Here is a 14,411-nt window from a genome sequence, read left to right on the forward strand (position 1 = left end):
TCCCAGAAATACAGCTAGTCTTCATTTACAGATGGAGAACCTGTCACTTACTTTGTAAATCATTCCACTGGTTGATGGTTGTCATTGTCAAAGATTTCTGCATTATTTTAATTTGAAACTCTTTGGTTTTGGGTTATAGCCAGAGACACTTGTTACATTTCTGTCTCCTACATTGAATAGTCCTGTAGGTTTCAGTACTTGCTCGCTGTACTCTTACGTTCAAATAATATTCACACTGGATATTTGTCACAAACTAAATATATTGAGAAAAGTATGTCCCTATGAAACATTCCAGTTTTCTATAGTGATAAAGACAGATAATGTAAGTTAAGTAAAGGCTCTAGCAGACAGCATACCTATGGCAACAGAGGAGTTAGCACAGACTAATTCTACAGAGTAACTGATTATAAAATAAGCATTATCCTGGTGAGCTAAAGCACACTGATTTCCATGGTAGTTCATTATCAACATCCACAACAGATAATTTTAAAAAGTGCAGGAAGTGTTACAGTAGACAATGATATGAAGTTCTGACACATCCTGCATTTATAAATTATTAATTTTCTCCAGTACTGGACTAAGTTTTTCCAATGTTTTCTTTGCTTTCTCCAATTTTTCAGTCTCATTTACAAAGTGTAGATGCTGAGTTAATATGCAGCATGTTAGTACCAGCATCACCATATACAGTGATAATATCTACCTTCTCCTGCTTGTTACCTTTCTGGTTCTTTACCTAAGGACTGTAATAAACCAGCTGGAGTAACATAATGGGAACTCGTATGAAGCTCTTCACTCTTCTTCCTCACTCTTTCTCCTCTGTGTTTCTCATCCTTGGTCAAATCCTTTCCAGAGTCACTAATATTAGGATAGAGTCCTCTTGTAATAGTCTGAATTCATTGTTTCTTGATCAAGTTTTGTATTTGGTAAATTAAGCCATTTGGACAAAGTCACCCAGGTTATCCTCAGGTTCATTCCCATGTGCCTGCCCTCATCTTTACCATTCTGTCAGGCCTTATGCTCTTGACAAATATCTCCATCAGCAACTTCATTTAATTTCCAGACCACTGAAAATGCTGGACATGAAAATGAACATGTAAATGTTGAACAAGTTTCATCGCTGGGATCCCACCACAAATGTCTTCCTTCCGCAGTGTTTTTGCCCACCGAGAGTCACTTTGTGAAATCAGTCAGCTTAGCTACTCTTAATCTATTTAGCATTCTGTCTTACTAATATTTTGTTTCAACTGTCATTCAATAATAAGAACTACATCCAAAACCTAAATCTAATGTGTGTTTCCTCTGGTAGCCAAACTTGGAAGAAGCAGATTAGAATATATGTGTTAGAAATATCCCAGACATTCTACAGTACAATAGATCCAAAAGGAGTGGATTTATATTTATTAATTATTCTAATAAATATTACATCTCAAATATTTAGTATTTAATAATCATTTAAGAGTAATAATGGAAAACATTTATTAACTTTAAGAATGCTTCAAAGACAGCCTGGCATCTATCCTGAACTTATAATGGAACTCTAGTATATTCACGCTCAGTTTCTTTATTTGAATTTATTATTTCAGAATTTAAAACAACAGCATAACTAGCACCCATAAAACACTTGGTATCCCAAGAAAATAAACTAGAATGCTAGAAGGTTATTTCTCCCTCTCCCCCCTTTTTTTTTCCAGTGAATCACGTAGAGTAAAGCTTGGTACAAAATCATTCTTTAGAGGATTTTCTCATTTTTAACTAGGGCTGCAAGTTAAGGAAAAAAAAAAACATGCAGACCAGCTGTTTAACCAATATCATGCCACTTTTGCTTTAAAAAAAAAATATTTCTAAATTGTAGATATGCACCATCATGTCAATATTAGAGCTGAAACCAGCTCAGTGAAACCACCTCAGACAATTTCAGACATTCTGGAATTGCTAGTGCCTACATTTCCAAGTTTTGAATTGACTAATAGTGAAAGCAATTCTCTGGGCAGGACACTTTTCATTTTCACCAAGTACATGACTCACTGGAGCACCCTAAACCCTGACAGTAGATGAAAAGTAGCTTAATATAGGCCAGAGTGCTGTGCTGTCAGCTGGGTTGTCTAGGGATCAATTCTATTTTTCCACATAATTCACTAACTGCAGGCATGCAATTGACATCCTTGACTTGGTTTCTTCATCATGGATAAAACAACCCAAAAACTAAACATAGAAATGCTATGTACACAATTATGGCAGCACACAGCAATCGCTGAACAAACTTAATTAAAATAACCAATCTGTTAAATGTTATTTCCGCGAAACTTTCCAAACTGAAAAAATAAAACTTGTACTTTGAACCACCTACTGTTACATTTTCACTGATTTCATATTTACCTGAATTAGACTGGCAGCTGGATTCCTTCTTTTCTCAAAGTGCTTCTGACGATGCTGTTCCTGCACTTTTAATGCAAATCCTGAGCCAAGGATGCCCTATAAGACGATACACCATTTATCATTATGTAGGCAGTTTTTTCAACAAATATACACAATCACGTGCAAAGGTTTTGCGAAGGTGTCACACCACATGATTGCTTCAGGTAACACATTTATGACAGTATAAGGCTCAACAACAGTGCCCGTTCATGGTGAAGCAGAAGACTCATACTGAAGAGACAACATCTGTGGTGCTACCAGTGACCACACATCGCAACCATCGCTTGGGTTTGTGCTACACTATGTTCCTGCAACTCTAAGGGCCACGGATATGTATCTATGTTTAAAACATCAGGCAGGAACATTCAGAGGAATTTAAGCCTGGAATGATGAAATGCCCAGCTGCCAGATATGCCAACTCTAAATGAACTTCAAAGCCCATATCTTCAGTGCTTATCAAAACTTTTGAATTTGAAAAGACAGAATATGCCTTGCTTGAAAGATTACGACCATTTCTTCTCATTGTCCCATCTAAATAGTCCTCAGTGTTCATGCTATAGGTGGTGATAAAAGTTGGCAATGAAATGTCTCCCCTTTTGGCTTTTCTACCTTCAAATGAGTAAGACAATTTAGACCCCTGCTGAACTGAGACCCCAAAGACTGAGAATGTTTCCCTCCTTGGCTTGCAAAGAGTATAATATTTCTGCTGGATGTGTCTGCATTATAAGGAAGAATATTTCCACTTGATTCTTAATATTATAAATGCACAAGATTCACATATATATTTTGCTTTACAGAGAGATTCAACACAGAAGTGTTTGTGATGAAAATGAGTGTCTGTATATAGATATGACATGGAGAACAAAAGTTCTGGCATCTCTAATATGTAAGGTTATTAATCTTTTACATGTTCATTGTAGTCCTGCTAACACTAACTTTCTTGTTAGTGGTGACTAGGTAACAAAGAGAATTAATTACAGTAGCTGCCATTAAATGCCAAGTATTCACAAATAGGTAATGTATTACAATTATAAATATAATTAGAATGCATTATAATATGCCAGAGATACTGAAATACTCTCTGTACTTAGAATAAGAAATAAATGCAGTACACTAGATGATTCAAGGCTGTTGGCAAATGCTGACTTTTAGTCTAGGTTTGGCCGTGTGGCTGAAAACAAATGTATTGTCATAACATACGTATTTTATAGTGATCTATAGATAATGAATCCTAGCATTAAAATATTGATTTTCTGTATATGTTATTCAGGATGCAATACAACAATATACAAATGTCACTTCTGATCTCATGCTTATTCAATGCTAATTTAAAAAAGAAAGGAAGTTAACTCACAAAAATGAAGTGTTACTTCTGAAACTACACTATACTTCAATCATTTGATGATTCCCATTACCATTAAAATCTCTCGAACATTGAAAAAAGCAACATAATAAATTTTATGTTTATTTAGAATCATTCACAGAAAATTATTGTTGCATTTTTACACTCAATGACATTAGCTTTTGGTTGATTTAATGCCTTCTATTACCCTCTGTTGGTGGCCTGAATATGGTCGTACAAGACAACCTATTAGAAATATCTCACTTTTTTTCAGTAGAATCTAATTCAGCAAATCATATCAGCTGAAAGAAAACCAGTAATATATGAGCCACTATTCATAACAAAAGAAAGGATTTTTCAACAACAGTATGCTACCAAATTCAGGATTATATCCAAGTTCTGTTATTGCCAAAGGAACTCCCTGAAACTCAAGCAATGACAGCAACACCAAACCTTTCATTTGGATTTTGGATAGCAGCTCACCAGTGTTGTCACAGAGCAAAAAGCCTTAAACAGCTGTTGTTCATGTAGAGAGGTTCCTTCAGCTTTTTGTACCGTAACAGCGGTAGGAGCTGCGGAAGTTTCTATTACCTTTTTACAAATTTCATAAGCATACTCACAGCAGGTAGTGCAAAGAAAGAAATGCCAAGTAGAGCAAATCCTGCAGAAAGCAACCTTCCAAGCCAAGTTAGAGGAGTTTTGTCTCCGTAGCCAATGGTTGTCAATGTGATCTAAAAAGAAATGAATGAACAATGTGGTTTACTAGAAGTCACTGAGAGATTAGTTGCAGATTATTTGCATGGCATAAAGCAGCATTTCCACTAAATAACCCAAGATACATGAAATATATATAGTTGTTTCTAAAAGGAAAACATACATAAGTAAATTAATATGAATACATTTTTCTATGAAAACTTAATACTGTTGATGACAGAATGAAACTGAGATAAATAACAAATGTGAGAAAAATACCTAAATAAGCAATAAATAAGTTTTAAAAATAGTAAACCAGAAGGTCTGGGATCTTAAAGTTGAGGCACATGACAGGACATTATGTGAGTCAGGCAGAAAAAGGTGTTCTTTTCCAGGGATGTAAAAGTGTTTCACCTATTTTCAGCTGGGAGATATAAAACTGTATCTATTTGCATAACTACACAAATATAAATTACACAGATTATTCTGGAAAAACACAGTAGGTCTAAAAGGAAGTTGAAGTTCACAAACAAGCTAAATTCAAAGGAACAGCAAGAAGCAGCTGTCTTTTCTACAAGCCCATCAGTACGATTTGAAGTGGATCATCCTCTGAAACACAAAAACCGCTAACCAAAGCTGGAAGGAACTTTAAGAAGTTTCTGGTCTTTTCCCCTTCTTTATGACAGGCCCAGATATACCTACATCACTCCTGACATGAAGCTTCACAGACTCCTACACAGCAGCAGATGCAGACGCACCTCCGGCTGGTTGACAATGTTAGCTCAGAGCTACATGGGGAGAGGCCAAGGAGGAAGAGGAGGGCATCTGTAATCCTTTCATGAGTGCAACCAGCAGCTCAGCACACAGATGTTTCATAAGCCGTGCTGGGAAAGCCAGCACCCCTGCTGTGAAGCACCACTGCGGATGACTTGGTACACGTGAAAGGGCTCTCCCCATGCCACTCATTGGATGCAGGCCACGTTGAAATGCAGCACATATGCAAATGCCACTGGGATAATGATGTGTGTGGTTGTTGGTTTACAGAGCATGTCTCCAAGGCAAAAGGTTATTTTCTCATGTCTGTGTGTGGCTGAGGTCCTTCCTCAAACCAAGGAAATGTCCTCGAGGCTGCTCCTGGCTGGGGAAGCGTGCCAGTCCCAAACTTGGGGACTGGACTGGCAGGAGAAAGCCATGTCTCTGTGCTTCCCCCTTGGGGAGTTTGGACCCATCCTGCTGCCTGGTGCGGGCAGCAGGAGGAGGTGCAGGCAGGGTGGAGGATTTCTGGAAGCTGGGTGGGAGGCTGCAGGATGCGTGCTCAGGCAAAGGCACACGATGTTAGAGGACAAAGATAGACAACAGCAGGCTGAAAGCCAAGGACTCCAGGGCCTGTTGTTAGTGGAGAACATGTGCAGGGAGAATTATTTTACATCGTGTACCAAATGTGGGCAAGTTCAGGCTTAGCAAATATTCTGGCAGGAATGAGTTCTTCAGGAAAATGCCTTCTAGAGACATTATTTTGCTTCCAGATTCCTCAAAGTTCATTCCTAGGCAAGACGGCCAAAGCAATTCTATTTAATGCTGGGGTCACCACAGGACAAAAGAAGGAAAGTCTTTTGGAAGTAATTAGATTTCAACTATTTAGGGCTCTGTAGATAGTAAACAGTGCTTTCAATTGCTCCCATTGTTGGGAACAAGCTGCGGGTGTAATTTACCCTCAGAAAGCCACAGTGACTAAAAGAGAGCGAGCTGAATTAAGGCTGCAGCTGAAATTTCAAGTGGTTATCAAGACTCAGGCTTAGTAATGTGAGCCTGGTCACAGGCATACCACCTTGCATGCCTGCCAGGTCTCACTCTCCTTCCTTGCTCCTCTTCACTTCCCTGCCCCATTCCCTCTTCCCAGCTTTTGCTGGACTCTTTGGAGAGCCAATGCAACCCAGGATGGTGGAAAGAATTATCCACATTTGTGCATGGTTTCTTTCTGCTGTTGTGTTAGCTCACGGAGCCACCTGACGAGCTCCAGAGCCTGCACAAGGCAGCACATGGCTGAGACTGAGTGATAAGGAGGGAGATGGGAATGCAGCTCCCTCTTTTCTGGCAGAGGTGAGCTGATGCAACCACACTCTGGGCCTGGCAGAGGGGCTTGGTTTGGCTTTCCTTTGTTTGCTGAAGAGGGTATTCCCAGCTCTTCTCATCAGAGGGCAAGTGCAGAATAGTTTGAGACTATTAAGACCCTGAGAGCAACAAAGGACTTGAACAAATGAATCCCTGAATAAAAGTTCCTCAAAATTTGTTTCCAGGTCAGTCATCGCGAAGCAGTTTGAAGCTCCAGAACGAGCCCAGTTTCTTGGCTTCTCTCCAGCTCCCTATCTCTGCCAGACACTGGAAAGTACAGAGATATCTCCTGCCTGGGCTGACAAGAAGGAAACAGAACTGTCATCTGCATATTAATGATATGGCCACTGAACTGTCTTCCGAAGAAGCCAAAGATAAACTTGAACCTTTGGAATATGACATCTGGGAGCAATCCAAAACCAGAAGCAGTCACATAGACTGTATCTCTGGAATTACTCCAAAGAAAATAACAGGACCATATTAAAGCCTTTCCCCCCATTCTTTTAGGTCCTGAAGACTTGATGGTATCAGTATATGATTAAGAGTATCAGTCGCTTCTTGTTCACTTTAAGCTGTTTTATCTCAGGATGGTCTTTACATGGGTGTATGGGTGTCAGCACCGTGCCGTATCATCTTACTCAACACTGAACAAATGGATTTGATCTTCATTTTATATTACTCTCATCACACAACTAAGAAAATATTTTTCCAGGCATCTTCAGGGTCGAGTTCAGGAATAAACCTCAGTATCTTTGTTAGTGCTGCAAGCAAATGACTAAACTACTGGCCGGGCCTGGACTGGCATTATTCTGAGGTTAAATTAACTGAGCAGGCTGTGGAAAACTACTGGACGTAAGACCACGACAACACGTGAAATTTCCAGACGTCCCTGATAGTAATGTAAGAAGCAGACAGAAGTTACAGCCAGCACTGTGAGGGAAGGCTGGATCCTGCGGGTGGTTAAGGGAGTTGTGACCCAAGTTCAAAGGTGTCTGGAGGAAACTCTTTGGGACCTTTTGGGGATTGCAGTCTTACAAGGACAGCATTACCTAAGTGACTGCATCAGCAGTACGATACAAGGCCAAGAGTGACTCGGTCACAGAACTACAAAATCTCTAGCAAACCTGTGAAGGTAATTAGGGACAGGTTGTTTATTTGAGAGGAGACTTGGTCAGAGGAAGCAAAGTAGTGAAAAAGAAGATCAAGATGCAGAAAAGAAATAACAAGGTGTGAACATCATGTCTTTCTAGGGATACCTGCTGAGTGGCCCTGTGTCTCATCACCGCAGCCTAAACCAAGACAAACCCCCACTTTTTAGAGTTTGTTCCTATACGATTCATTTCACCCAACTTGAAAAATGAAACACACACGTGTTTAGCATGACCTGGTCACCGCAACATGCACAATGGAAACAGATTCCTCCAGCAGGTAACTCATCCTATCCTAAAATGTAGGACTCAGTCTTGCTTGAAAACAAATGTTTAGCGCCACCTGAGATACCGTAGGGCATGTGAACAGGGACCTCCTGCAGGAGAGGCAGCAGACCCTCCAACAGATTTCCCATGGCACTGTACGCCTATGTTCAAGCAACTGGATCACACTCTATATGGCTAAATGGCTTATCTGAGTCCTGTCTTTTTTATCAGATGCAAAACACTCCATCTTGATTGCTTCTATAAATGAGGTGTCTTGATAGACCAGTCAAGGCAGGCAGTATCACCTGGCTAGACTGAAAACTCAGAAAGATGAGAAAACTTCTGTTATATCTCATTGCTGGAGCTAATAAATATGCTAATAGTAAGTGAGGTAATGTAATAATGAATGTGATTATATAATCTAGGTGCCTTCTATTAGATGAGATAGGATCCAGGAGGCCTCTCTCTAACCTAAAATTTCTTTCTGATGTCATTTTATGTTCTGCTAGCAGCACTTACCTTTTGAATTTTTACCTGACACCAATTAACTGAAAAAACTGTAGTTTGCTCATGCTATCCTTACATTAAATGGGAAAAATGTCATCATTTGAGCTAGTAATTGTGACAATATTATCCATCGTAAGATGTTTTGTTCCCCTATAGGTCACTGTGGAGTGCCAGAGCCATTCTGTATCTAACTATAACAACTGGATATTTCTAGAAAATAATGACTTATTAAGAGAAACTCTGCCAAATGTGTCAGACAGACAGGAATCTTAATTGCATTACATTTGCAGGTAAAACTAATTAACATAGAAACTAAATACCACTTTAACCATACACCGTTCTAGCTAGCAGTAGCAGTTCTCAGAAAACCATGCATGATTTGGTTTTGAAATACTTAAGTTTTTGAATTGACCTTTTGTTCCCATATTGTTTAGTTATTTTACTCTGTTAAAGGAATTTACCTTCTCTATCAAAGCAAATTCTGAACCTGAACTTTTCATATAACACACACTCGTGTGCCGCTGTGTTGGGCTGCACTGTGGGGACCCCAACCACAAGAATATTCACAATAGTAAAATTAGCATGATGTTTAAACTGCAGGTTGCACAGTACAGTGTGCCACTGCAAATACAGTGGAGTATCTGCAGACAAATTAGGATGCCATATCTTGCCTTCTGTTTCAGTATAAAACGATGGGCTTCAAAAACAGCGTCAGTGAAATTACCATAGCAGCGTCTGGCCTTCAAATAATCTCAATCAATGAATGGGTTAATTACTTCATGCTGGGTCTAGTCCTGTAAGGGGTGGGGGGTGTAAGTGCCTCTAAAAGCTTGAAATTTAAGAGAACTATTTGCGCCTGACTTCAATGCAGTCTTTTCTTTCTTGTACCTCTTCCATCACAGAATTCAGTCTGGGATTTGGTAGATACTCTGTGGTTTAAATTAGAACAACTTTTGCAAATGAACAAATCAATAAGACTAAGCATTGATTTCTCCTAGAATGCCACACAATCTGACCTTTTCAAAATCTGCATGTGGGTTACTCTGGCAGTAAAAACAACCATGACTAAGAAGCACGTTATGCATTTCCCACATACTGTTTTACATATTATACAAAAAATACTATTATTAAAATGGCAAAGATAACAGGTAAGAGGGAACACTGATTTTCAGTAACTTTGTGCACTTAAGCACATCAAAAATTTAAATGGATTCATATCACACACTGGGGAAAGAAGATATAGAAATATACAGTATAGATTGTTTTCAGGTTTTTTATTATAATTTGTTATTTTTCCTGCTGATGTCAAGAAAAGATTTCTATTTTCTCAGTTGCACCACTTATCTGACCTATGAGTCACACATTTTCACTTCATAGTGTACAAAATAATGTAAGTACTGCTTTATACAATTATTATTTCTTAGCAGGGTTTTTCCTTAAAAAATAGCAGTCAGCAGGTAGTGGAGAAGCAAATTGTAAAACAAAGATCTTGTTCCTGCTGCTAGAGCTGCCCAGGGAGAAGGATCTGGATCTGACATCTGCTTCAGTCGGACAGCAGAGCTGGGTCTGAGTTTGCTGGGACTTTCCTGATCCTCATGCTACATGTCCCCTCACTATTGCCTGCTGCTGGCAGGTGGGTACAATACTCTGCTTAGTCCAGACTCCCTGCTTATGCAGTGCTCAGTTAAACAGCGTTGCAGAGAGGTGGAGGATGTTTCCTGGAGAATCAAGCAGCTGAAAATGCACATTCCCAGACCCATGCACTGCCACATCCCACCTACATGACCTCAGGAGGGTCTCTTGCAGAACCACGTCCCCACTGCCACCCCAAAGGGAAAACTGTGTTTACAGACTGCCAGAGTCAGGGTACCCATCAGTGAAGACACCAGCATCCCAAGCCTGATGCTTCACAACTGTGTCAATAAGGGCAGGTCAGAAAGCTTTAAGCCAAACCTGGAACTCAGCTTTTGAAGAGAAGTGAAACTCCTCCTGCATCGGCTGAATTCCATTCTAAGTTACAGACAGATAAACCACAAAATAAATTGCAGTGGTGTGACTGAGGGCAAAACTTTCTCTCATGACTTTAGCCAACATGACTGTTTCATGTGTTTGGATTACAGGATAAAATAATGTATTTTATTAGAGATCTGCATTGATGCTCTAAAGCGACAAGTTACAGGAAAAATATTCCTGTATATCTGTAAATACACATGTAAGAGCTCCTAGGTCTGGCTTTTCCAAGCTCCCAATTTTGTGCACAGATGATACAGGAATATAGTCTCTAGTGAAGAAATGTAACAAATGATTAACCTTTAGATGAACAAATTTCAAATACATAAATTAGTCCTACTAATAGTATGTGACCTTGACCTTCGCTGAAAATGAAAACAAAACTTATTAAAAATATTTTTCAATGATTCAAATAATTTTGGAAAAGGCTTTTGCACAGTCCATCTGCACATTGTCTTTGCTTGCAGATACTACTGAGTTCAAATGAAGTCTTGTTAGCAGAAGGTCTGAGGTGAGAAAGCTTCATTTCTGCATCCCTCTGATGAGGAAAGGTGGCAGAGGCTGGTTCAGGTCTCGCACTTATTCCAGGAAAACTAATGAGTGCTGTAGGTTATGTCAGCACTAATGATCTCACAGGCATCATTTCACTACCATTTCACTTTCAGAGCTCATGGTGTTTTTTCTACAGGATGAGAAGGAAAGGAGAAAAAAAAGCAGTTTTATACTGCCTGGCCACAGCTCTGCCATAGGCTTTGTTGGGGCAGATTTCCTAAGCCCCACGTGGTGGAGAAGTCTAGCTCACTATAGGGCGTCTTTAAGCAAAAAGCCTATACATTGTGCCACTAAAAGAAAAAAGAAAAAGGCAAAATTTCAGACCCAGTTTTTCATTTTTCATTTAAAGCCTAGTTTATTTAAACATGTAAGCATTCATATGGACATTTTCAAGATTCAGTGGGACAATGTGCTGGGCCATCTTGTCTAGACCATGCTTTTGCCAAAAAAGGTTGGACCAGGTGATCCTTGAGGTCCTTTCCAACCTGGTATTCTATGACTCTATGATATATCTTCCTTCTTTCAGAAAAGCAGTCAGTCATGTACTTAGATCTCACAGATTTCAACAGGGTAAAAACAATTGATTTGATAGTTAAGCATGAGCTCAACTAAATCAGGGCTTCTACACCTGTAAAAATAATTGAAGAACACTGGTGAACCAGAATGAGAACATTTACTTTTGCTTTTTTTTTTTTTTTGCTAAAGGTGCAGAGGAAGGGGAAACAACATCATTTCTAAGTATGCTGATGATACTCTTTACTTCACTACAAAGCTGATGTAACAATTTTTTCCCTTTTTCTTTCCTGACACCTGTTCCTTTTCCTGCACTGCAGCTCACAGCCCTCTGGTTTGGATCAAAGCAGCTCTTCGTGGGACCATATTACAAACTGTATCACTGAAAGGATCTGGGTTAAAAAATAAAATGCTTTCTTCTCTTGAAGGTTCAGTGGTTTGGTCTGAAGGAGAAACACATAAGCAGCTATTCTGCAGGATGAGGTGAAATGAATGATGGATGTGCAAATGAACAGCTGGAGGAGGGAGCTTCTCAGACCAGTTTTCTGCCAGTGAAAACAATTAACTGAACAGCACACTAGTTAAAATCCACAGCAGGTGACATTCAGAGCACTCTAGCATATGGGTTAACAGTCCATACTATTTTTCTGTACTTACTGTGCCCCACCAGAGAGCATCTGCATATGTGGAGAATTGGTTATTTGCATCTTTTTCCACCAGATAAACCAGGAAAGATGAAAAGATGAGTACTAAAAATCCTATGTACCAGGCTGTGATTAATTCCTAGATAAAAGAAATCAGAGATCAATATCCATTTGAAAGACTGAATAGAATGACATTTCAAGGAAGACATTATGAAAATATCTATATACATTTTTGGCATTAAGGCAGTTAAAAGTCAAATGCTTCTCTACAGATGCAAATTTTCTCTAAAACTGGACCAAATCTACTCCTATGGCTTGATGCTCCAGCAACTTCAACAATATATATTGAATTACAACAGCATATCAAGGACAAAGTTTTCAACATATTTTTAGAACTTTTAGTGTTTAACTAAGGTATCTATCCTGAAGCCCATTACAACTGACGTTATTTCAGAAAATTTTAGGTATTCTGCTCAAAAATGCTAAATGTTTATTTTTTTGGCCTCCTCTTGAATCACACTAAGTGAAGATATGAACAAGAGAAAATAATTTATGATTACATACCTTGCTATGTGCATAAACTACTGAACCTAATAATTTCCAAGTGCCTCCTCTTCGGTCCATGCGCACCATACGAAGGATCTGTAGGAAACGAAGACTTCTCAGTGCTGATGTTGCAAAAATGTTACCCTGAGTTTTTGCAGAAACAACTGCTATTGAAGCGATGAGAACAATGATGTCTGAAAGAAATACATTACAGAAATCATTAATGTCCAAGTACCAATAAATAACACATACATGTAACATGAGCTGTATGAGGGGACAAAATAGAGACCCCTCCTGCAGCTGGGTGGGAATCCAAAGCACTGAGATTCCTGTTTGAGATAGGGATGTAAGGTCAGGTGTCAAAAACTGCCTCAGAAGCCTCCAGGGTGAAAACTGAGGGTAGTAATTTTTAAAACATACAGATAAGAGAAGCAGTGTTGAAGGAACCTCATGTAGGAGCTTTGAAGCCTGATGTAGCAAACTGTATAAATCAGCAGGTGGACTAGAACTTTTTCTCTTTATATCTTTTCCCATAGAGCCTTTTCCTATGAAAAGGTAAAAAAAGGAAAAGAAAAAAAGTAAGAAAAATAGATAGCAGCCCCAGTGGTGAGAGTTCAGTAGAACCACAAGCACACATACTAATTTCCTATGAGCACAAATACTGCGTGGTTGCGGCATGTAGCTTCTCAACACAACTTCCCTGATGTACCATTTCCTGGAAAGGAAGCGATACAGTGCTGGGTACCCAGGGACATCCTTTAGGCGGCAGCCTGGAAAGTTTGTTGAAGCCCAGCAAGTGTTAGGATTTATTTCTTCAGGTCCCAGATTCAAACTGTGAGAGCGTTTCGTTCTGCATGAACTAACCAGCCAACTGCCACTTGAGCCAGAACAGCATTTAAAGGGAGATGAGGAGAAGAGGCACAGTGATGGCACACAGATGCTGCGAGAAGGAATAATGTTCTTTTATGATGACTGGGGCAGGCACACCACTGTGCAGGGAGTGGAAAAGGACAGAACAACCTCTGTGTTACTTCATCACCTCACCATCAATTTCCTGACCTTCTTTAAAAGCTTAAAGAGCCTTTGTAAGAAATACCTGGTTTAAATCTTAGGATTTTGTGGTGTTTCTATGCAAGGATAATCTAAACCCATGTTTGCCAGTGAAGAACTGAAAGCAAGTTCTTGTTGACACAAGTTTTGCTTCCTTTGTGTTGGGTATGAACACTCATCTTGTCCCAAGCATAGCTCCTACAAGTCATGAATGACCCAGTAAGTGAAAAGGCTCCCTGCAAGTGAGTGGTGGGAGAGACCAGCTGTACCTACAAGCAGGACACTCTTTCCTTAGCCTGCTCCAGTAGAGTAGGAATTAGCCTTGGTTCATTCTGCTCAGCCACCAAAGTAAGTTGAGATCCAAGTACCCCTGCCTGCAAACCTCCTGGGTTTCTCTGAACTCGCCTATGGGTGGCTTGGCTATTATTACAATACAAAGGGTACAGACAACCTGTGGTTTAAGGAGTGTCCTCTTAAGTTGTGGAAATCCTTGTCACAAGATACTGAAAGTTTAGACAGGTTCAAAGCCAGTAGGATGATCTCATGGGAGAAAATTTAACCCTGGGCTAAGTAATACCAAGGGCCAACTTCTGGTCCAGGATGTCTCCAAGT

At 39.6% G+C, this 14,411-nt stretch overlaps 1 protein-coding gene across 2 annotated transcripts in view; it reads right to left on the reverse strand.

Annotated features, from left to right (window-relative positions):
* Window positions 1-14,411, reverse strand: part of KCNQ5 (potassium voltage-gated channel subfamily Q member 5) — a 287,966-nt gene that overhangs the window by 37,992 nt on the left and 235,563 nt on the right. For both annotated transcript variants that reach the window (XM_082047469.1, XM_082047470.1), the window contains exons 4-7: window positions 12,768-12,943; window positions 12,217-12,342; window positions 4,378-4,488; window positions 2,377-2,472 (exon numbers count right to left, since the gene is read on the reverse strand). In XM_082047469.1, coding sequence (XP_081903595.1) covers window positions 2,377-2,472; window positions 4,378-4,488; window positions 12,217-12,342; window positions 12,768-12,943 — 509 coding nt within the window. The remainder of the gene's footprint in view (window positions 1-2,376; window positions 2,473-4,377; window positions 4,489-12,216; window positions 12,343-12,767; window positions 12,944-14,411) is intronic.

The sequence above is a fragment of the Streptopelia decaocto genome (assembly GCF_964273445.1).
Source record: "Streptopelia decaocto genome assembly, chromosome: 3".
In the NCBI taxonomy this organism is placed as follows: Eukaryota; Metazoa; Chordata; class Aves; order Columbiformes; family Columbidae; genus Streptopelia; species Streptopelia decaocto.